Source organism: Eublepharis macularius, chromosome 2 (genome assembly GCF_028583425.1).
Source record: "Eublepharis macularius isolate TG4126 chromosome 2, MPM_Emac_v1.0, whole genome shotgun sequence".
NCBI classification, from domain to species: domain Eukaryota; kingdom Metazoa; phylum Chordata; class Lepidosauria; order Squamata; family Eublepharidae; genus Eublepharis; species Eublepharis macularius.
The window spans coordinates 11,496,624-11,522,088 of record NC_072791.1 but is presented as its reverse complement, the minus strand read 5'-3'; the positions used below and the strand labels follow the sequence as shown (position 1 = coordinate 11,522,088).

The window sequence follows — 25,465 nt, the reverse complement described above, 5'->3', positions numbered from 1 at the left end:
GCAGCTGAGCGGGAGGCATGGGAAGCCACTCGCATGCCACCTCGGCAGCCTGCTGCGCCTGGCCCGCAGCTGCTGCAGCCTGCCAGCCCTCCCACCCTGTGCCACCGCCACTGCCGCTGCTGCCGCCAACACACGCTCCCGGCTGGGTACAGCAGCCGCGGGCCCAGGTGTCCAGGGCGGCGTTCGGAACAATGGAGCGGGAGGGCTGGGATGACACACATGCACCTCCTCAGCCACCTGCTGCACCTAACTGGGGGCGCGGGCAGCCTCCGCGCGCCATCCCAGCCACCCGCCACTTGCTGCGTGATGATGTCACACGCAGTGACATCATCATGCAATCTGGGGCTCTGAAATTCTCTGTGTGCGCACGTAGGGGCAGCCTCAGGCATCAGAAACCCTGTTGCCACCCCTGACTGCTAGCACATACTGCCTCAGTCTGGATCAGGGCCGTATGGAGAGACAAGCGAGGGGTTAACTATTCAGTTCCTGCACAGTGTTGCTAAATGAATCCAAACCCTTCAGTGAAACTGTTGTATGTGTGGCGGGGGGAGGTAATATACCTTTTATAGATGAACAGAGATCTGAGATCTTCCTCACATCCGTTTGTTCCTTCAGACGGACGGGAGAGTTAGATGCTTTGCAGAGTTTCTTCATGGTGTGCTGTGCAAACTACGCCTAATGCTTCAAGCCTCTTCTCGGCCTTCCTTGCCTCTTAGGGTAGGGATAGCCTGTTCGAGGGAAGCTTTTCCGGTTGCAAAACGAGCCGAGCTGGGCTGCTTCTCACATGGCGGGCAAAGCTCAGCTCTCCATTTTCTTGAAGGAAAGAAGTGGTATGAAAAAGGTCACCTCCTAGGGAGGAAAATGAATCAATGCTGTGGAACAGCTTGAGAGAATCTCTGTTCAACCTATTTTTCTTCCTTTTTTGACATTCTATTTTTCACCTGTAGGATCCAAGCAAAAATCCCAGGTGCGAAGAGGAAGGCTGAGTAGAGGTGGCAGCAGCGAGGATTCATCACCTTGCAGGAGTGAATGATGAGGGAGTCTGGGATGAAAACAGCTCTGTTCTTACTTTTTACTGCATAATTTATTGTTTCTTTCTCACTCTTGCTCTCTCTGGGTGAAGACAGATTTTGCATAAGAGGAGAGTTTGTAGCATGTCTTTCAGCTGTGGGGTGCAGGGACAGAGAGCCTGGCTTCCTTCCGGCTTCAGAGCCGAAATGTCTGGTGTACATGCCTGTGATCCATCTACTGGCCCACCTTATCAGGTGCCCTTCAGCAGTGCTTCAGAAAAAATAAAATAAAACGGCTGTGTGAACATTCATGCATTTCTCTGGTCATTTTTCACCTTATTATATTAAGTACAAAATTGCCCTGGGGATGGGGGTAGGAAAAGGTTTCTTAGTGCCACAATGATATACTGGCCAATCAGTACTGTGCACACAGCCAGCTTCTGCTTCAAACTTGCACAACTCTTGGGTTGGTTCCCCCCCCCCCGAAAGAAAAGTACATTTGGACTGAACATAGTGAGGGTGCTTCCAGAAAGTTCACCCTTCTTTAATAATGTAGATCTGTCTTCACCCACGATCTCTTTCTCCTCCCTCTCGCAAAACACCAAGATCTCGGGAGATGTGAAACAGTGAAGCAGCCGTCTGTTTTCTTCTTCTTCTGTTTCTGTACTCTCTAGACTTATCTGCAATCACGTGTGTCAAGCACTAAAGTATAGTAAAGAGAAAAAGTATCCTAGGTGTGGTTCTTGTGTTGCTTCTCAAGTGCATGATGGTGAGAGCCTAAAAAAAAAAATTATTAAACTTTCTCCTTTTTATTTTCTAGTGCTTCTACTACTATTACTACTACTACGATGACGACAATTTCTTCTATTGGCTTTGCTTCAATAACTTTTAATGTTATGTGTGGCTAGGGGCTTTCCTCTGTTTAGTGCACTGATGCCGTTTGCTTCTTTGTCCACTGGGTTTGGTGGTTGGGGTCCTCTTTACTAACTATCCTAGAATCGTAGACTGATGTCTTTACGTGTGTTTTCTTTTTTCCAGCACAAGTAATAAAAACAAAAGAGCAATCGGTACTTATATGGTATAATCCATTTTGTATAATTCTCTGTCTCTCTCTCTCAAAAAAAGAAAGAAAAACATCAAACCAACCCACCCAGTGCTTTTTTTTTTCTTTTTTGATTGTCAAGGGATCAACAGGCTGATTTACATGTACGGGAACTGAAGACTTCCGGCTTGTTTCATGTATCACAAATTTGTATGATGTTCTCTGTAGGACTTAATTATGGACTCTGAATATTTGCACTTATGTACTTGATACCGAATGCAGAAATAAATGTTACTAAATGTTACACAAGATATTCTTGTTTTTTTTGCTATTTTGATCACAATTTTATTATCATATAGCAAATACAGCTGGAATTCATATAATATTAGTCTAATGCAGGCGTCCCTAACTTTTTTGAGACTGCGAATACCGCTGCATTCTGGCACAGGGTGGTGGACTCAACTACACAATGGCTGCCTCAGGAGGTGGAACCAACCACAAAATGTCAGGAAGTGAGGTTATGCATAACTAGGGTTGTCACTTCCCCTTATGCTCCCACCATTTGGGGCCCAAATTGGCCTGCTGTGAACTGCGGGAGTGCTCTCGGGGTACACGTTGACGTCACTCCCAAGACTGATGTCGCGCTGCCCCAGGAGTGCACCCGGGAGGCCTGTTCCCCCACCTTTCCCTCCTTGCTGGCCGGGTGAGTGGTGCTGGGGGAGCAGGGGATCCCTGCCCCCACTGGGGGCATGGCAACCCTATGCATACTCTTCAAGATTTCAGGCAAAAGCTCTGCTTAACACGATGCCTTTTAAAATGAACACTTAGTTCAAAAATATTTTCTTTTATACACACAGCTTACCTTCAGTCATACAGTGAAGGTCGTGCTGTGGTGAGCGCTGCCGCCAGAGCAACACTGTTAAAAATCTGCACGGCCATTCAAATCACCAGTGGCCAATCGGAAGCCCCGCTATGCAAAAACCTATGTGCCCCTCCCTTTCTAAAAGCACTTGGTGGGCACCAGGAACGGTGTCAGCAGGTGGTGACATGGCACCCCCAGGTACCATATTGAGAACCCCTGTCTAATGACAGTGGCTACGGCCTTCACTTTGCAAGACCTGAGCAAGGCTGTCAGTGATAGGAAGTTTGGGAGTTAATTAATTCATAGGCTCGCCATAAGTCCGAAGCAACTTGATAGTGCATAACACACACAATGGCAATATCCTCCCTGCATCACACTGTTGCTCTCATGCGCTGAGCTCTAATGGGGGGGAGTGTTTTAATAGGATTATTCTCCTTTAAAATGCTGACAGAAGAAGGGAGAAGGTAGTTTTGAATAGAGGAACGAAGTGGAGGTCGAAGGCTCAACTTCTTTCTCCCTTCCTAGCAAGTGTGCAGTTTCCAAGTTATGTTCAGAACAAAAGAGGTGATCTTCATCTCATCTGTTTTTCGCTGCAGAATCTGGTTGGAGGAGAAATTGTCAATATTCCTGATAGGTGGGAAGTTCTCCTTGGCAGTACTAGAGGTGGTTGAGGATTTCTTCAGGAAAATCTGCTTCTCACTGTCTGGAAAGGATTGGTAGGGAAATTATGAATAGTACTAGCAAAGACCACAAATAATGATAGCACTGAAGGCAGAATAAGGCCCCAGCGCAGTCTCAGAAAGTCAGTGTACAACATGATTCTTTTGCAAAGTCTCTGCTTCCAGTAAGTTATAAATTATCCCAAATCTACAACTACTGCTTTTAAATCGTCAGAAACCCCTGTGCATTCCATGTGGCTGACCAACCAAGTTGATCTGTGGGGCCGTTTGTATCAGTAAAGTGGAAGTGGGAGATTGATTGAAAGCAGAAGGGATAGAACTGCTGGACTATTTTATCAAAGCTTGAGCAGAGATGTGAACTAGGGTTGCCAATTCTGGGTTGGAAAATTCTTGGAGGTTTTTTGGGGGGTAGAGCCTGGGGAGGGTAGGTTTTGAGGAGTGGAGGGACCTCAGTAGAGTATAATGCTATAGAATCCACCCTCTAAAGCAGCCATTCTCTCCAGGGGAACTGATCTCTGTAATTTGGAGATAAGTTGTATTTCCAGGAGCAGTTCAGCCCCCACCTGGAAGTTGGTAACCATAATTTGCAAACACTATTTCTTGTGTGTGCAAATGAATCTTTGGATGCTAAATATGGCCTGGTTACTTTCAAAGCACTTATACAGATCTGCACATGTTCATTGATGTCTAATAAGCACCTCGCCTAGGTTGAGGTTTCCTCCATGGCCTAAGCATTTAGAAGATTTTACATTTGTGAGGACTATGAGATGCGGACAGAAAGTGTCACGCTGTCAAGGAGTGTGGTCTTGAAGGACCACAAGCAAAGAGAAACACAGTCCCTGAAGCCTGGTGACAAAAGGCACCAGAGCTGTTTCTCCTGTGTGTCACTGAAGTTCCCTCCCCTACCTGGGTTGGTAGCATACCTGTTCCTTCTGTTATCTCCAGATGAGTTACAGTTTCCAGACTTCAGGTGGGGCCTGCCTGAAGATCTCCTGGAATTACAACTGATCTCCAGACCACAGAGATCAGTTCCCCAGAGAAAATAAAGGCTTTAAGGGATGGTCTAGGGCTGCCAGCCTCCAGATGGTGGCTCGAGATCTCCTGGAATTGCAACTGACCTTCAGGCAACAGAGTTCAGTTGTCTTGGAGAAAATGGCTGCTTTTGGGGTGGGTGAGTGCAGAAAATGGCTGCTCTTTTGGGGGGGGTGATCTCTATGGCATTACACCTGCTGAGGTCCCACCCGTCCCCAAACCCTGCCCTCTCCAGACTCCACCCCCAAATCTCCAGGAATTTTACAACCTGGATCTGGCAACCCTGGGATGGTCCTATGGCATTATATCTGAGATCTCTCTCCTCCCCAAAACCTGCCATCCCCAGGCTCCACTCCAATATTCAGGAATTTCCCCATCCAAACTACACTAGTTTATGGTTTTATTTTTAGAGTAGGGGAAGTTTAACAACTCTCTCACTACATTTATTACTCAAACATGTAATTATGTCCTGGTATGGCTCTGAACACCCCCCTCCCCAAGCTGCCGCCCAAGGTTTCTGCACAATTAGTTGCTTGTGGAACATTTTTACAAGAAAATGTACGTGATGCACTGTGAACACTTTGAAAAGGACCATATAAATATTAAGCTAGTGATTCTTAACAAGGGCCAATCTATGGATCTTGGGGGCATTTGGGATTCTAGGCAGTCCCTTCTCTCTCCTCACTTGCACAACCCAGAGGAAAAGAGTTGTTTTATACCACTCATCCCATTCTGAGTATACATGTTTAGGATTGTGCTGTAAATACTGCTCACTGATCCAGTTAGCCATGTTAGTCTGTAGTAGCAAAATAGTAGAGTCCAGTAGCACCTTTAAGACTATTCATGGTCATAGATGCAGAGGAGTTAGCCGTGTTAGTCTGTGGTAGCAAAATCAAAAAGAGTCCAGTAGCACCTTTAAGACTAACCAATTTTATTGTAGCGTAAGCTTTCGAGAATCAAGTTCTCTCCGTCAGATGCCTGATACAGAGACTGGTCAAATACAGAAGAGGAGGAGAGAGAAGAGGCAATTAGGGGGAGGAAGGGGGAGGGTGCAATCAAAACATTCCTTTGCTAGTATATGTAAACATCTCCTTTTAGTGTGTGTATCAGTTGGCTTCAAAGGAGTTTGCCCTGTTAGTTTGTAGCAGCCAAATAGCTAGCCCATCCATTTCCAATGCAGTATGAGCCTTCGACAACCACAGCTCTCCCTGCCAGATGCATCTGACAAAGAGATCTGTGGTTCCCGAAAGCCCACATTGGTTAGTCTTAAAGGTGCTACTGGACTCTTTTTGATTTTAAGACTATTGTAGCAGAAACTTCGAGATCCACAGCTCTATTTCCAGAGGAGTTGACAAACAGAGCTGTGGGTCTCGAAACATTGCTATAATAAAGTCAGTTAGTCTTAAAGGTGCTACTGGACTCTTTACTGTAAATACTATTGGTCTTTAAACTGCCTTTAAATTGTCTTCTGCTTACAGATGTTCAAGTATTATCAAGTATTTGTGGGTCGTCTGGGGAGTAAAGAAGCAGCAGATAAACTGGGAATAAACTTCTTTCTTGTCCTACAAAAAATTGTGCATTTTGTACATTTTTATCCATCCCTGAGTTCATTCCTGTACATCACTCCCCTTTGCACCATTTTATCCTCCCAACAACCTTACGATGTAGGATGCTGGAGCCCAAGGGCACCAACCAGGCTTCATGCCAGCTTGGGGTTTTGGAGCCCAGGTTTCCAGCTCCTACACTATGATGATAACCACTACACCATACCCACCCCCCAAAAGGATGAAATTTTTTTTTTATTGTTGTTTATTGCTTTTCCGGCCGAAGCCATAAGCCATACAAACACCAACAAAATATGAACTGTACACTTGAACAGACCCAATTCACACAGACATAACTCGTCATTATCACTTTAAACTATCTAAGCTCATGAAGATTTTGTTTCTTTATCACCGTGGCTAAAAAGGAAGCCACTATAGCAGAGGTTTGATTGTCAGGAAAGTTATCAGACAGTAGCACTGAGATTGCCCAAGGAAGGAAGGGAAGCTTTTCTTTTAACATAATAGGAATAATAAATCTCTCTCTTTCCTTACTCCACTTAGGGCAAAAAACTATTATATGATCCAAGGTCTCTAACTTTCCTTGTCCACAGTCACAAACTCGTTCAGAATAAGGGAGTCCAGAGAAACGACCAGAAAGCACTTTAGAGGGGAAGGAGTTAAGTCTAGCCAATGTGAAGGCTCTGCGTTGAGCTGGAATCTTTAAAGAATAGCAATAAGATGGAATAGCCTCTGGGGGTGAAAGTCCCAGGGATAAGCCCGAACATGTACGTCTGGCTCTCTGGAGAGTACTGCTGTAATCGAGATCCTTTAGTTTTAATTTTATAACTCTTAGGGCCTCATTTGACTGTAAAGATGTTATATCAATATCCAGAATTTTTAGTTTCTGGTTAATTAAATTAGTTCGGCTACTCTTATAGGTATCCTGCGGGATCAAGTGTGCAAAACCTACTTTCCCTGAATTGTCCTTGTAAATTTCCTTGTTCAAGAACAACTTAAAGGCTGTAATCCATGCTCTCTTCTCAATTGAGGGTTGGGCGAATTCGACTCTAAGTGCAGTACCTGCTACGCATCTCGGGACTGCCGCTATCTCCCTCAAAAATGTGTGTAGAGGGGTGTCAAGGTTGTCGGATACACCTTCAATCCACACTCCACACCCATAAAGTATCTGTGGGATAACCTTAGCATTAAAAATCCTAATGGCTGCTGGTATATGTTTTGCTCCTTTGGAGTAAAAGAATTTTTTAATTGCCATTGATGAAATGTTTGCAGCCTTCAGAGCAGCCTGAATATGTGGTTTCCATGATAGATTGTAGTTAAAAGTGATACCAAGATAACTAAAGGAGGGGACTCTCTCCAAAGCCCCTCCCAGTACTCTTATCCAAAAGGATGAAAAAGGGACGGGTTGCCAGCCTCCAGGTGGTAGCTGGAGATCTCCTAGAATGACAACTAATCTCCAAGCCACAGAGATCAGTTCCCCTGGAGAAAATGGCTGCTTTGGAGGGTGGGCTCTATGACATTGTGCCCTAATAAGGTCCCTCCCCTACCCAAAGGCTCCATCCCCCAAATCTCCAGGAATTTCCCAACCTGGAAGCAGGCAACCTTAGAGACAATGGTTAATTTGTTTCCTGGCAACAGGTGCCATTTAAATAGAGGCAGTTGAAGTGAGGCAGTTGCCGCCTGACATTTTTTTTTTAAAAAAAATCGTTTTAAATGGGGAGGGGCAGGCGAGGAGAAAGTGTCGTCCTTGCGGGGTTTTTTTTGCTCTCAACAGCCCGCTCGCCATTGGGAACAGGCGCGAGGGAGTTCTTCAGAGGGGCGCCCGACTAGGCCGCCTGCGGTTGCTGTGGCAACCGCGCGGCCTGGTTTGGTTTCGGCAGCGATGGCGCCTCCTGAGCTCGAGTCGCGCTGCTCCGAGCCCGCCACGGCGGCGCTGGAGCATCTTCGGGGAGTGGGTGAGCCCTTTCTGACCTCTCCTGCTCCTCCATCCCGCGGTTTCTCAGCTCCTTGACTGCGGTTCTTTCCAGGTTTTGCTGGGCTCGGACTTGGCAAGTCCCCTGTGGGAGCGTGGGCAAAAACAGCGGTGGGACCGGTCTCGTGTAGCACTGCAGGATCATTCCTTGAGGGCAGAAGCGGAGTTTCAGCATTTCCCCTCCCAAAAACTGCTAGCTTGAGAATGGAATTTTTCAGACACGGAACTCTTCGCGCACGTCTGAATGATATCGATGAGGACACCCCCCCCCCCTCACACACACAGATATACACACTGAATGTTGCTGTAGGCTCTGCCTAGATTGACTGTCCGATTCTTTGCGTTGTTTTACAAACACAACAAGTGTTTTTTAGTTAAAACTTTTTTCTGTGAGTGGGGAGACACCCATGAATTCACTTGCAATGTGTGCAATATTACTGAACATTTACTTTGTGCTTGCATTAGGGTTGCCAGCCTCCAGGTGGTGGCTGGTGGGATCTCCAGGAATTACAGTTGATCTCCAGGCCATAGAGAACAGCTCCCCTGGAGAAAATGGCTGCTTTGGAGGATGGACTCTATGGGATTATAACCTGCTGAGGTTCCTCTCCTCCCCAAATCCTTCCCTTTCCAAGCTTCACCCCCCAAATCTCCAAGAATTTCCCAACCTGGAGCCGGCAAGCCTAGCTTTTTGCTTCATGAATCCCCTGCCCTTTCCCCCCAATGCAGCTTTTATTGTTCTTCAGTTTATCCTCACAACAACCTTGCAAGGTAGGCTATGCAGAGAGTACATGAGTGGCCCAAGCTTCAGTGGAAGAGTAGGGATTTGAACTCGTTCTCTCAGATTCTAGTCTGAGATTAATCTATGCTGATTCGCCTGCAATATATTATGAGCAATTCAAGATGAGCTTTGCCAGTCTGAGATGACTAACATTATAGCATTGTATATCACTTAAAATGCATTCCTTACATTTTCTTGGTTTAAATCTTGCAATTATTTCAAAGGAACTCAGGTTGCAGTGCATGGCTTTCCCCTCCTCTTATTTTATAGTTATTGTTTATTTCACTATTTAGAAAAATGTATATGCTGCTTCTCCAGAGACGGGCTCAAGGCTGCTTATAAGTAAAAACAATAAAAACAAATAATAAAAAAACCACAAAGCAATATTAAAGTCAATCTTAAAAACTAGCCATTAAGAACAGAATAACAATCCTAAAACAGTGAACTCTGACATGACTTTGAGTATCCAATTGTGTTTCTTTTTAAATGGAGTACATATTTTTAAATTTACTATGTTATTAAAAGAGGTACAGTAATCTGTTCTCTAAAAGCTAAACCCAGTGCAAACTAGATTAATGTCAGATGTACAAAAGCCTCCTCTTCAGGAATATAAATCTCACGTCTGGAGCATACTGAATCCGGATTACTGTTCTGTTACGGGAGGGAAGAGATGGTGGATGACGCAGCTTTGGTCCTACAGATGCCAACAGTTAGTAGTACAGTATTTATTCCAAGATTCCCCCCCACACACACACATATGCCATCAAGGAGAGAGAGAGAAACGAGAGTTATTTTACTTTTATGTTCAAGTTACAGTTATGTCCAGTAAAAAAAAAAATTGGGGGTCTTACATTTAAGGTGACCTTCCTTTCAAGTAAATATGGTAGCTTTTAATCAAAACTGGTAGATATGTCACAAGGCTAGAGTTTCTGGGAATAAATTTCATTTTGAAAGGAGTGTGCCCCAAGTGTATTCATGCTATGTTTTCTTCTAACAAAGGGCAAAGCGAATTTCTGTAAGTTAGGAGTCAGGAGGACTAGTTGAGCATATGTTGAGGATGATGCTGGCTAAAAATGGAAGCCGGCTCAGGGACCTTACATAAAGGACATGCTGAGTCGGATTTATAATGTTATATACATGAATCTAGTTATAGATCGCCCAGTGGTTTAAAGAGAGATTTTCCAAGATACAAAGACTTTTGTGGTGTTTAATTTTCTTTAGAAAAACAACTGCAAAATGAAGGACTTGTGTTCAACAAGGGAACAGTGCAACACTTGGAAGATGCTATTAAAGCCATTAAGGAGCTGGTAAGCAAAGGAGCATGTCTAGAGGGAAGTTGTTTGCATTTCTCTGGTTACCAAGCTTGTGCCTGATGTAATTATGAAGGGCTTGCACTGCATTCAGAGCTAGGTTTCCCAGAGCTGCAGAGGTACTGTTTAACAGGCAGGCAGCCCTTTCCACATCCTGTACCATTTCTAGCGCTTTATTTAAATGTATCCCCAAAAGCAGTATCCTGAGAGAGCCTTTGTTAGGAAATGTTCAGATCATCCACGTTCGGAAGAAGAGGCTGATTTTAACTTTTACACCTCTTTGCAGTTTGGGCTCCCCCATTGCTGAAGGGCTGCCTCTCTGTGTACAAGCCCAAGTACCAGTTAGGGTCAGGGCAGCAGCCGCTGCTTGGCTGTGCCACTACTGAGCCAAAGGAGGGTGGTGGTGGGCAGAAACTGGAGCTTTATTGTAATAGTGCCTAAACCCTGGGATTTTTTTCTGGTTTTATATACTTTTGTGGGTTTTATTGGTCCTGTGTTATTGTTCAGTTTTTTTGAGAACACTGGAAAACAGTATAGAGCTAATAAAAAACAAATCTTCAGGTCCATGTTTGGCTGTCTGTCCGTCTGTCCAGCCAGCCAGCCACATATCTGACACTATCTCTGTCTTTTGGTGCTACACCTTTGAAGATGCCAGTCACAGCTGCTGGTGAAATGTCAGGAACTACAATGCCAAGACCACGGCTATACAGCCCGGAAAATCCATAACAACCATTGTTCTCCAGCCATGAAAGCCTTCGACAATACACATATCTTGTCAGTTTGTCTGTATATCTATAACCATGAGTCTGTCTATCTAAGGCCGCTTTCACATTTCTGTTTTAATTTGTTTGTTACCCGTTGCTGCCCCAACTTTGTGTAAAGCGATGTGCGGGCGGCAGTTTCAGACAGCATTTACATCTGTTTATGAACCATATGTGAATCAGTGTGGCCATTTCAAACACTGCTGCTGTTTCTGGTGCAGGAAGTGGCTTCCCCCCTCCTCTAGGCCACCAGGGATTTTGTATTTAAAAATATTGGCACTAAAATATTGCTATAGTACTATAGCGCTGCAATGATAGGTGTAGCAAGTTCTCTGAATTCCCAGCTTTCATTTCATTTTTAAAAAAGTATGTCACTGGCCCATTCCCTTGCAGAGATTTGCCTTTTTCCTTATATCTCCACAAGGGAAGGGGCTTCAGACTTACTTTTTTAAAAACGAACCTGCTACACTTATCATTACAATGCTACAGAGCTAATTGCTATTTGTAAAAAAAAACCAGAATGCACTGGAACTGGGTGGGAAAAGACAGCGCTGATGAAACCACTACCGGCATTTCAAACAGTGCACTGTAGTGAATTTGAAGCTCACCGAACACTTCAAAATGGTTTTTTAAAAAATAATGCTCAACCCTGTATTGCAAATGGAACACAAGAGGCTTTGTCTGGAAAGATTAAAAAATATCTGTTAGCAACTGGCAATCAAACTGGTTGTGTCTGAGAAATCTACTAGCTGCCAGCAGACAAAATGGTTTACAAAGGCTATGTGACAGGCATATCTGTCCGTCTGTGTATCCGTTTATCTAAGTATCTGTTATTTATAAACCACCTTTCTTGCAGGGACTCAAGGTGGATTGCACCGAGTACTACAATACAATCAATTGTCTGTTTGACAATCTGTCTCTATCCTGGAATGAGTGCTCTGACCCACCCTGGAATCATATAATTGGAGCAATCTATTCCAAACCACACACTGAGCAGGCAGTCTCCAGGATATCAGTGTCTACTCAGAGTCTCAGGGAAGAGTTTCTGGTTAATTATGCAGGAGAAGATAGTATTTGGAGAGGGGCATGGAGCTCGAGTACTGTAGTAGGGTAGGGTGTTGGGCTAGGTAAGGCCAGGTCAACCAAGAGCAAACATGTATGGTAATAAATTTCAGTTCTGATATGGGTCCTGATGAAAATCACAGCATCACAACTGAATTGTTTGCTTTTAAACTGAAAACTTCTTCAGGGAGAAGAGAGGGAAGGTGCTTTATGATGTCCGAGGAGCTTGGCTAATTAGCCTTCTGTGTATTCAGTCTTGAGGAACTTGTTTCTCCTTATCTTAGTCCTCAAGAAAAAATGACAAGTGTGTCAATAACGTGGTGAATGCGACTCCATGGTGGGGTGACTCCAGTTGTATATATGTCTAGACTATTAAAGTTAAGTGGAGTTGTACATCATTTAATAGACAGGCACCTCTTTCAACTTTGTCCTTTGACCTGGTGTCTACCAATTTCAAGGAGGAAGAAAAGAAACATATAGTTGACCTGTTGGAAGAGGAAACCATCAAAAACTGTAATCTCCGTATCAGACTCAAAGGAATCCCGCAGATGGTCATGGAAGAGTTTGAAGGTACTTCCAAGTAAACTTGTTCCAAAACATAAAAGTGTGTCAAAGAGTATATAAAAGGCCAAATTAGCTGCTTGCTTTCCAAGAGAGTTGAGTCTAGGTTCCTCCATGTGTAGTATTCTGTACCCATGGAGCACCAGAAAAAGGGGAAAAACTCTGCCCCAGAGCTGTTTTGGTAAGGGAAGACAGATGGGCGGGAGGCAGGAGCTCTTCCTCTCCCAATGGCAGGTTCCAAGCCCAAACAGGCTCTGTTTTATTTTTAAACAGCTGTTCTCCGCAGCTGCTGTGTGGTTGCAGTGAACTGTCCAGGGAACCTATACCAGACTTTTAAAAAAGCAAATGTCTAGTTTGGCCCAAAGTGTAAAGCATTTGTAAGCCAAAGGGGCATTCATTTCAACCAAGCCAACTGCAGTTTTACTGAATTTACACCATTTATTTCAATGTCAGAATATGGACACTGAAGTCACAGAATTTTAGGGGTTTTTTGTTGACGCGAGGCCAACTACGTTGGCTGCTGTGTGAAACAGGATGCTGGATTAGATGGACCACTGGTCTGATCCAGCAGTACTCTTCTTACATTTTTACAGAAGGATCAGTAAACACTATTGGAGGTTATGAGACTCAAAAAAGTGAGAACTCTGTGACAAACTCATTGAAATGGGGGAAAATCCCTGTTATATCTTTGGCTGATATCCAGCACTTGAATTTTATCTTGAATTTTATACATTTTTGACCAGGCTGTATAAGATATATGGGCAAAAGAATAACAACTACTTTGATGGATTGCCCTGACTTTATTTCATGCTGTTCTGGGGCAGAATTCTATTGAATTCATTCCATGTTATCTTAAATTTCTTTTCAGTGTTTATTGTATGCTAGATCATGTATGATTTATGGAATGAGGTTGATGTTCGTGAAATTTTCATACTGCTGAAGAAGGCCTTTGGGCTGAAACAAGTTTGGGTTTTTTGTTCTGTACATTGGCAATGGCCCTAACCTGGATAGCCCAGGTGAGCCTGTTCTCGTCAGATCTCAGAAGCTAAGCAAGGTCAGCCTTGGTTAATAATTGGATGGGAGACCTCCAACGAAGACCAGAGTTGCAGAGGCAGGCAATAGCAAACCACCTCTGTTAGTCTCTTGCCATGAAATCCTCCAGGAGTTGCCGTAAGTCAACTGTGACTTGAAGGTACTCTCCACCACTACATAGGCAATGAGATGTTCTTTGATGTAAGATGTGTTTTTTTCGATCTGGTCCTGTAGAAGATTGGACAGATGTTTAGCTAATTCATATGTCGGGGAACCAATGGCACTCACGATGGGTCGGTGTGAGACTGAATCCTTATGAATTTTAGGGAGTCCATATAGTCGTGGTGGCTGTGCTTCTGTCTTGCATAGTTTTCTGTACATGTATTGTCGAAGGCTTTCACGGCCGGAGAACGATGGTTGTTGTGGGTTTTCCGGGCTGTATTGCCGTGGTCTTGGCATTGTAGGTCCTGACGTTTCGCCAGCAGCTGTGGCTGGCATCACCTCTGAAGATGCCAGCCACAGCTGCTGGCGAAACGTCAGGAACTACAATGCCAAGACCACGGCAATACAGCCCGGAAAACCCACAACAACCATTTTCTGTACATGTTGGGATGAAGTGAGGAATTCTTGATCAGCACATTTGTTAGCCTGGTGATTTTGCAGGCTGGATTTCGTTTTAGTTTTTTGTATGTGGAAGGGTCCAGAAGTTCCTTAATGTTTCTTTTGTATTCTTCTGTTTTCATGATCACTGTGGCATTGCCTTTATCAGCTGGTAGAATAATGATGTCTGGCCAATCTTCTACAGGACCACATCGGAAAAACCATGTCTTACATCAGAGATTTAGCACATTTCATCAACAAAATCAGTTCTCTGAAACTCAATCCACAGGACATACTCATCACTTTTGATGTTGTATCCCTTTTTACTAAGGTTCCGGTAAAAGACACAATCACACTTATTAATCAGATCTTTCCAGAGGATATAACAGCCTTATTCCACCATTGTCTGACATCCAGTTACTTCCAATGGGATAACGAATTCTATGAACAGATGGATGGGGTGGCCATGGGAAGCCCTCTCAGCCCGCTTATAGCAAACTTCTACATGGAACATTTTGAAAAAACAGCTTTAGAATCAGCACCCCACAAACCTACAGTCTGGTTCCGGTTCATGGATGATACCTTTATCATTTGGAGCCATGGTGAGGAAGAATTCATGGAGTTTTTAAACCACCTCAACGATATCCATCCGAACATACAATTCACCATGGAAAAAGAAATCGAGGGTAAACTCCCATTTCTAGATATCCTTGGTCATCCGCAAAGCAAACTTTCAGTTAGGTCACCAACCTCAATTCCTCAATTAGGAAACCAACTCACAGGGATCTGTACTTACACAAAAACTCCAATCACCACCCTTGACAGAAAAGAGGCATAATAAAAACATTAGTAGACTGTGCAAGACGGATATGTGAACTACACTTACTCAACAAGGAAATTAATCATCTAAACCACGCACTTCAAGCAAATGGCTACTCCAGAAATGAAATCAGAAGAGCGATTAAACCAAGGATGAATAAAAAAACCAAGGAAAAACAGTCTCCTACAGGAAAAGTGTTTTTGCCATATATCAAAGAAATCACTGATCAGATGGGAAAACTGATGAAAAAGTACAACCTACAAACAGTATTCAGACCCACCAGAAAAATACAACAGATGCTACAATCAGCAAAAGACAGTAAAGACCCCCTCACCTCTGCAGGGGTATACTGTATACCCTGCAGCTGTGGACAAGTTTACATCGGGACCGCACAGCGTAGCATCCAAACAAGAATAAAAGAACACGAAAGACATTGGCCAACCTGAAAAATCAGCAGTGGCTGAACATAGCCTAACTCAAACAGGACACAATATCATATTCCAGGACACTAAAATACTGGACAACACATCCAATTACTTTGTCAGATTGCACAGGGAAGCCATTGAACATCATAAGCATAAGCACAATTTCAACAGGAAAGAAGAGAGTTTAAGAATGAATAGGGCATGGTTTCCAGTCCTGAAAAACACCAGACTAACAAAATACCCCACATCTTACAATAGCCCTACAGATAAGATTAGCATATAAACCACCAATCCATACATAAAAGAACCTCCTCAGGATACAGTGAAGCTTCCCCCCATTAGCATGCCAAAACCTGGGAAACTCTTACAAGATGGCTGAGCCCAAACCCACCTTCCTGAGTAGATATAAATTACCTGCTAACATCTTCTCCACACATTGACACTGAGAGATCTCTGTCTTTCAGTGCTACACCTCTGAAGATGCCAGTCACAGCTGCTGGCAAAACGTCAGGAACTACAATGCCAAGACCACGGCAATACAGCCTGGAAAATCTACAACAACTAACGTTCTCCGGCCGTGAAAGCCTTCGACAATATATCATATACACAAGGTTTTAGTACTTATATGAAGAACCATATTGAGGATGTTTTTATTCTTACTTTTGTATTTCTATTTGATTTATTAAATTTTATACCAGTTTTTCTCATTCATATTTTTAGTTATAATTTAGTTCAATAATTTTAAATATTTTATTTTGTCACACCCTTCTTGGTCACCCTTGGTTTGCAGGGTTGTTGTTTCCCCCCCTTTTTGCTGTTCTTTCTTCCTAAATTCAGAGTTCGCCCCTGACAATGGATCAGCTTCTCCACAATTTGCCCCCCTTAGAATAGAGTCATGGTGCCCCTTTGAATGGAGGAGGTTTGACTTTGCCACTTCAAGGTGACTGCTATTCAGGGGCTCAGATGGGACAGAAACCCTCCTCTGGGAGTGTGAGTGTCATGGATTGGGACATAGGCCTTTTTGTGTCAAAGTGTCCTGTGATTCACCTTTTCAAATCCAGCCCAGGGGTAGAAGCAGGAAGGAGAGAGGGCAGGGCAATTAAAACACCATTTGCTCAACCTGACACCTCTCCTTGAAAGGTGTGTGTAATTGAGATCCTTGGGATAAATAATGGTATGTTGCTTGTTTTTCCGTGCCATCATAAAACGGACTTTGTGGCCTACATGTGCCAATTAACCAGGGGCCAGTTTAGCTATGGAGGAGAATATGAAGGGGCTTGTTTTGTGTGTGCTTTGGTGGCTCTGAAGGGAATGGAAAATGGAGGCTCTGAAAGGACAGGCCTTCCCTTAGCACGAAATGCCCATCCCAGCAGGGGATGTCTCAGGTAATATTTGGTAACTCTCAACATGATAGTTAGACATTAGCAACTTTCTGTTCTTTTCTTTTACTTAACTGCAAGCCTAGTGCAAGGTAGTTTCTCCTATATACCAGGGGTGGCCAAACTGCAGCTCAGGAGCTGCATGTGGCTCTTCTATACATATCACGCGGCTCCCGGAAGTCTCTGAGCGTTGCTGTGGCCGTAAAGTTTATTTTAATTTTCTTTCTTTCTTTCTTTCTTTCTTTCTTTCTTTGACTTTCCCTCCCTCCCATTCCATCCTTCCTTCTGTTTTTCTATGTCTTTCACTTCCTCCCTTTCTTTCCATGTCTTTCATACTGTATTTTCAGTAAAAACATTGGGGTTGCCAGTTCTGACTCAGAAAATACCTGAGGACTTTGGGGGTGGAGCCAGGAGACTTTGGGGGTTGTGTCTAGCAAGGGTGTGACATCATGTTTGTGATATCACTTCCAGGTCAAAGGTCAGGTGATGGTTCTTCCCAAGCCCCACCCCTTCCAATAACATCATTTCCCACATACTGCACCAAACCCCACCCCTTCCTGTGATGTCACTTTCAGGACACTCCCCCAAACCCATTTCCTCTTCTGAAGTCACTTCAATGTGTCATGTCTTACAGCTCTTAAACATCTGATGTTTATTCTATGTGGCTCTTACATTAAGCGAGTTTGGCCACCCCTGCTATATACTCTGTGCTCTCTATCTTCTCTGTAGTTCAGTAAAGACCTTTCTTTGGTTAAGTTGTGCCACCATGTCCTCACTCACAGGCCTTCTGCTCAAGCCTGCTTACTTTGGGTAGTGACATGCTATCAGGAGGCATCAGTGATCCAGAGGGAGGAGGGAAGCCCCCCCTGCCGATCATGACAGTTGGCATCATGTCTTCGAGGAGATGTGTCTTGTTTACTTGGTGTTTTTTTTTTATTCTAGCACTTGTAGCTGCTGCCCACCACTTTCGATTCACTAAGATACATGAGATTGAGCTGTCCTTGCAAGAAATTATCTCCGCTGTAGAACAGACGTGTTCAAAGCAGCGCCTGTCTGAAGAACGCAATTTTGCGCTGTGGTAGGTATGACTTGTTCAGATACAATTGGGAAGTCATCGAGGAAATAGTTTGGCTTTCTGGTCCCCCTGTACCCTTGCATAAAAGTCAGGCAGGATGAGATGGCGGAATGCCACTACAAACAGCAGGTTGTGAAAGACCTATGGAATGGGAACCACAAGTGTTCCAGAAACTAAGTGGGGTGCACTGTACCTCATTTGGGGAGTACATGAGCGGGACCTCAGTTGGGGTCTGTTCTTCCTTCCTCCCCAACAGATTGCTAGAAATGTTACAGGGATCATCCTTATCCAAAAGACAGGCTGCAACACTGTGCCTTGCAGCCATGCTTTCGGTGGGATGTGTTCCTGGTAGAATTGTGTTCTGATTTGCACGGTACAGCTAGAACCAGCTACAAATGTTAGCTGCTTCTGTCTTGCCTGTGTGTTAGGTGTGTTTGTCTACCCCATTTTGTTGGAAGGGGAGGGAGGAGGAAGTATCCTGTTTTTTTTTTAAGAAATAGAAACCCTGGGCCAAGAAAAACTGGATTCAGTGATCTGTATAAGCCCTGTACATTTAGGCAAACTGTGTCATCATGGGAAGGAATGAGTGTTTTGTTTTTCTGTTTAAGACATTACTGTTACTTATGTATTATTGTTGGCTTCATTTATATGCTGCCTGTCTCCCCAATGGGAACCGAAAGCAGCTTACATCTCCTGCCCTCCATTTTATCCCTACAACACACTTGTGAGGTAGATTAGGCTGAATGTTGTGTGACTGGCCCGAAGTCACCCATTATGTGGGTATGGGGATTTGAACCTGGGTCTCCCAGATCCTAATCCAATACTGTAACCGCTACAGCACACTGGCTCTAATAAAATATTTGTATCTCCCCCACAATATTACAGTGGCTCACATCAGTAAATTCATGCAATGAAATCAAGAGATTAACTAAGCAAGAAATAAAAAAACGAGATGGCAGCCAATAAATGATAAGGCAACAATCATAAGCCCACTAGAGGCAAATAAAGCAAAACAGAGTTGGCTGAAAACTTTTTTTAAACGAAAGCAGTGGACAAGGTTCAAAGGGTGGATTAACAGCCGGCAAGTTCAGCAGAAATGATCGAAAGCCAAATGATTTTTTAAAAAATCACCTGGTGCCTGAATGCCAAAAGGAAACGTGCCAGGTGAATCGCTTAGAGGGAAGAGGTTCCAGAGACACAGCTCCCCAGCAATCACCATCAGCCTCACTCCAGTTGGTAGAGGTACCCAGAAAAGGCCTCTGTCAAGGGCCAAGCTAGGTGAGATAACAGGCAAGTTTTCATTCAAGCGTCCAGCGAAGCAATTTTAACTGGGAACTGTAGTTTTCAAAAAACAGAGCTCTGTGGGATTGCTGGGGGAGAGGAAGGGTTCTCTGCCAGCCCTCTCTTGCCTCTGCCGACTCCTTGGCAATCCCCCTCACCGCCCCCCCACCACACCTGGCTAACTTGAGACGACTGACATAATTTCCTGAAATGATCAAAAATGAAGAGTACAAATCTGTGAGAAAGGCGGACCGCTATAGATACGGTAAATAAGATGGATATCCGTTGCGGATGCCGCAGAGTTCAAAAGAAGGCTGTTTCCATGGTGCCTGCCTTGCCTAACAAAGCGACGGGCTGCTGCAAGGGAAGTGGGACACCTGTGCACATTCCATCTCTTTCTTTCGACAGCGAGGAGCAAAAGGGATTCGGGAGCAAACATGAAGAAACGATCAGCCTTCTGAACCAGCATATGGCAGCAAAGCATGGCATGAACATTCAGATCAATGAACTTCGCAATATGAAAAAAGATGAAGAGGAGGAAACTGCTTGGCAGGTCAATGCCATTGAAGAACTGGAGAAAAAAAGGACAAATGAGATGTCGGTGTTTATGGAACAGCATGGATTACTAGAGAGCCTGGTATGATATCGGGAGACACACAGTGGGATATAAGGAGTTGCTTTAGTCAGGCCTTTGGGCAAAGCCCACCCCCTAGCAAGTGGTCACAAAAGCAGGCCTCCACCAAGTTGGGAAAGGCTATTTGCAGCCTGGCTTTCTGAGATAACCTTGATGGGAGATGCCAGGAATCAAAGGGACTCATATGCAGAAAGTACCTGCTCTGTTACTGAACTAAAAAGCCTTTACACTCATTATCCACCTTTCCTTTAAAAAAATAATCTGGCCATGGTGCTCCATTCTCTGATTACATCTAGCTTAGATTACTGTGATGCCCTTTATGTGGGGCTGCCTTTGAAAGCAATCTGGAAACTTTGGCTCGTCCAAAATGCAGCAGCTAGGCTGTTATGGGTGGGATGCAGGGACCGTATCACCCCCAACGCTGTAAAGATCTGCACTAGCAGCCCGTTTGTTTCTGGGCACAATTCAAAATGCTGGCTCGTACCTTTAATCCATAAATGGCTTGGGATCAGTGTGCTTAAAGGACTGTCTCCTCTCATACAGTCCAGCCTGCCAGTTAAGATCTGCCTCACAAGCCCTGCTCTCTGTGCTCCTGTCTTCTCAGGTGAGACAGGTGGCAACCAGAGACAGGCTTTTTTCAGTAGCAGCAACCTGCTTATGGAATTCCCTCCTCCTGGAGCTTTGCTTGGCACCTATGTTGCTTTCTCTTAGGCGCCAGGCCAAAATGTTTCTGTTCACCAGGCTTTTAAAAAAGGGGTTGATCTTTTATTACTATTTTAGTGTGCAAACTGGTAATAATTTTAAGCTGCCAGTGGCCTTTTTTTTAACTGTCTGTGTTTTGAAGCTGGGCTTTTTTAAAAGAATATGTGGGATTTTAATTAATATATTTTAATGTTGCATTTGTATAATTTTTATACTCCCTTGGGCAGTTTGCATTTGTATAATTTTTATGCTCTGTTGGGCAGGTTCCTGAAGCGGCAGCACAAACATTTTCTAAATAAATAAATAAATAAATTGCAGTGAAGGCATTGTTCTTAATCAAGGGTGCACAAATGTTTTGGCCTGGATTTCGGATGGAAACAGGAATAGCTGTCATCCGACTAGGATCCGCAAAAGCGAACAGAGCCCCAGCAGTGGCTGTTTCATTCTGCTGCTGTTAAGGACTCTTGCGTACTTTTAAAAAGCTGATTTAAGCCTTCGTGGAAGGACAGAGTAGAAATATTTTAATAAGCAAAACAATAAAAGAGGGGATTCCCAAACTTTCTATCCATGTGGACTAGCAGGTGAAGTGGTACATAACCCTCAAGCCACAGAGATTTCAGAGAGAGGCACTAAAATTAAGTTGGAAGCCAAAGTGGAAAAATACAAAGGCTTAAACAAGACAGCTGCATGGAGGTTTTGTCTGAATCCATGTTGTTTGTGTTTGTAGATTGCAGAGCTCCAAAGCAAACTGAAGGCCAAAAAACTTGAGACAGCCAAAAAGAGGCTGGATTACGAAGCATCGTTGATTATATTGCAAGCTTTTGAGGAAGAAGTTGCAGAAAGGAATAAGGTCAGAGATATTCTGTCTCCGAGTAATGAACCCCTATGTGTTTAATTCAGATCTTTGCTTTAATAAGTAAAACTTTCTGAAGTTGCCACCATGGGAATGGGTAAGATTTGTAGCTGCCTGTACACGTGCATTCTCAGTTGTGGCCCCCACCTTGTGGAATTGTCTGCCTGAGGAATCCAGGAAGGCGCTCTCGTACTTCTGTCATCCCTCAAACTATGTAAAACAGAATTGTTCAAGGAGACATTTTTATAAAAGGAATTAGATCTGTAGCAGAATGCAGGGATCCTGGAGGACCCTGCTTTAGAAGAGGAACAGGGCTGTAGTCTACTCCACTGTTTATCATATGTTTTTTCCTGCACTCACTACAGTGTCTTGTTTTGTAATTCGCTATTTTTTTTATTTATTCATTTTATATACGAAATCTATACCCTGCCTTTCTGCCCTCATCAGGGCTACCAAGAAGACTAACAAATTAAGACCTACATAATAAAAATCACATCTTAAAAACCATTAAAACTAACAAAAACATCATTAAAACAAAAGCAGAGATAATATGCATATGAAAACATTCAGCAGTTAAAACATTGGGCAGGAAGGAAGCATCACTGAGGGGATGTGAGAAAACAAGTAAGTTGGTGGGAAAAGGCAACAGAAGGGGACAGGCGAGTCTCCCTGGGGAGGGAGTTGCAGAGTTATGGGGCCATGACTGAGAAGGCCCTCTCTTGGGTTGCCATGTACCTAATCTCAGAAGGCAGCGGCGTCTGAAGCAGGGCTTTGCATGAGAACTGCAGAGGTCAGACAGGTTCATATCTGAAGTCGTCGTGGGTGGGGACAAAAGGGCAAAGCCTGGTAGCAAGGGCTGCAGAGGCGCCATCAAGGATATTGCTTCTGATGACTTGTAGTCCATCTGTGTGTGGAACTTTAGTATACGGAGACTCTTATGGCAGTCAGGATAACGTTTCCTGGGAAGCTGTCAATGGATTGTAGTTTTCTCAGTAAGGTAATCTTATGTGAATAACTGATGGTGCTGATAGAGATGTGAAGTATCTAGAAATGTGGAAGCCATAGGAAAAAAAAACCCTCCTCCCTCTTTTCCCCCCAGAAAAAAATTGAATTTGGGTGGAAAATTGAAATATATGCAATGCTTGATCTCCTATCAAACCTAATTTTACTGATTTAACAAGATGCGATACATCATTTAGAACTTAGCATATAAAATTGTACTATTTGGCATATTTTGGGAATTTAAAAGTATAACATCTTTTTTTATTTTTATCTTCTAGACAACAGAAGGGATACAGGAAAAAAAAAGTATAAACAGAAATACCCATTACACTAAGGGAAGATTGGGATACCCTTTACACAGATTATCTAGAGCACAATCACCATACATCATTTGAATATCATGTTCAAGCCCACAACTGTTCTCAGAGTCATTTCCTCTCTCTTCCACTATGTCTTGCTGTTAAACCAAACACCAAAAATATTATTATAAAGTATTTAACAATATTTGCTGCTGTACCACTCCTACTTCCAAACCAATAGCATAGAACACACCAGGGCTTTTTTTTTCTGGGAAAAGTGGTGGTGGAGCTCAGTTGGTTTCAGCACAGGGGGCAACTCTTAGCAGGAGGTAGTGCCCCTGGTACCACATGTGCAAGCGCAAAGTCCGTGCATGCTCCCAGGACCACACAATGATGTCACTTTGGGTCAGCAAGAACAAAGGGGGAGTTTTTTAAAGTTTAAATCGCTCTCGGTGAAAATTGTCACATGGCTGGTGGCCCTGCCCCCTGATCTCCATACAGAGGGGAGTTTAGATTGCCCTCCGTGCTGCTAGCTCCACCAGCCATGTGACCATTTTCAAGAGGTGCCGGAACTCCGTTCCACCACGTTCCGGCAGAAAAAAAAAGCCCTGGAACACACCATGATCTGTACATGTCAATTCTGATAATACTGTTCTACAATGCACCAAACTATGCTAACTATACTAAACTAATCAAATTAAATAATGTATATTTCCATTTCAGAAAGTTTAAGACTTAAAATAAACAACATTTCAGTAACCTCTGTCAATCTGAGCTCCTATCCAAATTTACATTATTTATATTATTTGCATATCTTCATTTTTATAGGAAAAATTGGAAGTATGCCCAACATTTAAGATAGAATTGAAAACTGTTGCATCCTACACTAGCACAGCACATATATCTTTATTTTTTGCTAATTGAGAGGTAAAAGTTGAAGTTAGAAAACAAGTCCTGTAGTAAACAAAAGGAAGTACATTATTTGGACAGAAATATCTCAAGTTTTTTTCTCCTACGGTCCCCCCAAATTTCCCCATTTTTGTTGGAAAAATGAAAAGTCTACAAAAATCCCCCCACCCCAACTTTTTCTGTTTTTTTCCTGGCTGTTAACATGAGGATAGAATCCATATAAACGGATTGTGCCTACAGGGATTGCACTGAAGCTGGAGACAATTGCCGATCTGTGTCCTTCATAATTCTGTTTCAACAGCTGATGTGATAGAAGAGGAGGCATTCCTTAGATGATGTGGAACTATCTTTGTTGGCACATGCCGTATGTCCTGCGACAGTGGGGAGTTCTGGATGGCCGGGGTTTGATACAAATATTTTAAAATAAAAAGGAGGAGGCTTTGACCTCTGCATCCCCCATTGAGGGCCTTCCAAGGCTTCTGGACAGCCACAGAGGGAAGAAGAATACTGCACCAGAAGGGCTATTCGTCTGTTTCTTTTGATTCTTTAACAGGAGCTTTATGTACACTTGTCACCTTAGTCATAAAGCTGTGGCTTTTGTTTTGCGTTTACATTTTAATAGGCCATTGTTACTGGGAGGGAAGAGCTGGCCAAGCTTTTTGAGACTATCAAACGTTTACTAAAGGAATTGGAGAAGAAAAAAGCTGAAAAACAGAAGATCCTCCAAAAGAAGTAAGGAAGATCTGCTTCCCGATTACGTTTTCATAAGACTGATATTAAATATCCCCAGGTTCCATTCAGTTCAGTGTACTGATCATTGCTTCTGAATTATGAGAGGTACAAAAACAATATTCTGGTTTGGATCCTATGATCAAGTTCTGTGCTTATTAGATAACCTCTGCTGTGGAGCACGCTTCTGCTAAAACTTCCATTTGTACAAGATCAGTGGCTTTCAGTGGGCCCTTGTGCAAAAGAAAGTTAGCAGAAGAAGAGCACACTCTGTGGCACGCATGGAACATGTTCCAAGGGTCAAAGCCCACATCTCTCCATACCATGATTTTATAAACCTTTACTGTGTTTCCTCCTAGTCGTCTTATAAATTGCATACTGAAGCAAAATCTTTTGAGTTCCCTGTCTTTGGTCACTCAGCTTCACTGTCATTTTTATGTCTGTTCAGCCATGAATGGGTTTTTTAAAGTCTGTATTTCCACAGTGCTGATAATTAAATGTTTTTAAAAGACTACAATTAATGCTTACTGGGAACCTACAAATATCACAGCCTGGTAACATCCAATGGATTCTGTCTCATGTCTTTGATTACAAAAACGAACCGTAATTTCTTCGTTTTGTTTTTTAGAGTGGATCTTCAAAACAGCGTAGTTGGCATGGATGCACAGTTTAATGAGTCAAAAGAGGCTCTGCTTAAGCAGCTGACAGAGGTAAAAAGTCCAAGAGTCGTAACACAAACAGGCTTTGAAAATATGAAAAACCAAAAAGAAAGATAAATGAAGAATGTGGCTCCCTTCCATCCAGCAGTACACAATCACAGTATCTGGGACTGCAGGGCCGTTTCCACACGGCTTACCTTTGCTCGGAACAACCCGGAACATTGCACAAAAACTGCGGAAGATCGTGTTAACTCGCGTGAGAAAACGCGATCTTCCGCGTTTTTTGCGCGATGTTCCGGGTCATTCTGAGCAAAGGTAAGCCATGTGGAAACGGCCCAGGACACTGTAGCTTGTTTGGCAAGAATCTCATTTCTCCTCATTAGTCCCAGTCTCTCCTCTGGTCTCCAAAAGCAAGATTGCAGCTGGTGGGGGTG

At 43.5% G+C, this 25,465-nt stretch overlaps 2 protein-coding genes across 3 annotated transcripts in view; both read left to right on the top strand.

The window, feature by feature from the left end:
* The window catches only part of RTN1 (reticulon 1), a 179,680-nt gene extending 177,317 nt beyond the window's left edge, over window positions 1-2,363 (top strand). For both annotated transcript variants that reach the window (XM_054971529.1, XM_054971530.1), the window contains one exon: window positions 948-2,363. In XM_054971529.1, coding sequence (XP_054827504.1) covers window positions 948-990 — 43 coding nt within the window. In that variant the 3' untranslated portion in view covers window positions 991-2,363. The remainder of the gene's footprint in view (window positions 1-947) is intronic.
* A 5,707-nt stretch (window positions 2,364-8,070) lies between these two features.
* Window positions 8,071-25,148, top strand: LOC129324686 (microtubule-associated tumor suppressor 1 homolog A-like). The gene is made up of 8 exons (XM_054972055.1): window positions 8,071-8,143; window positions 10,160-10,245; window positions 12,530-12,641; window positions 17,831-17,966; window positions 19,653-19,881; window positions 21,308-21,430; window positions 24,266-24,375; window positions 25,001-25,148. The coding sequence occupies exons 1-8, from the start codon at window positions 8,071-8,073 to the stop codon at window positions 25,146-25,148; spliced, it is 1,017 nt and encodes a 338-aa protein (XP_054828030.1).
* The last annotated feature ends 317 nt before the right edge of the window (window positions 25,149-25,465 follow it).

Coding starts and splice junctions, on each gene's coding strand:
- LOC129324686 (XM_054972055.1), top strand. CDS start 8,071: ATGGCGCCTCCTGAGCTCGAGTCGCGCTGCTCCGAGCCCGCCACGGCG. Junction 8,144..10,159: donor GGAGCATCTTCGGGGAGTGG/GTGAGCCCTTTC, acceptor AATTTTCTTTAG/AAAAACAACTGCAAAATGAA. Junction 21,431..24,265: donor AAGTTGCAGAAAGGAATAAG/GTCAGAGATATT, acceptor ACATTTTAATAG/GCCATTGTTACTGGGAGGGA.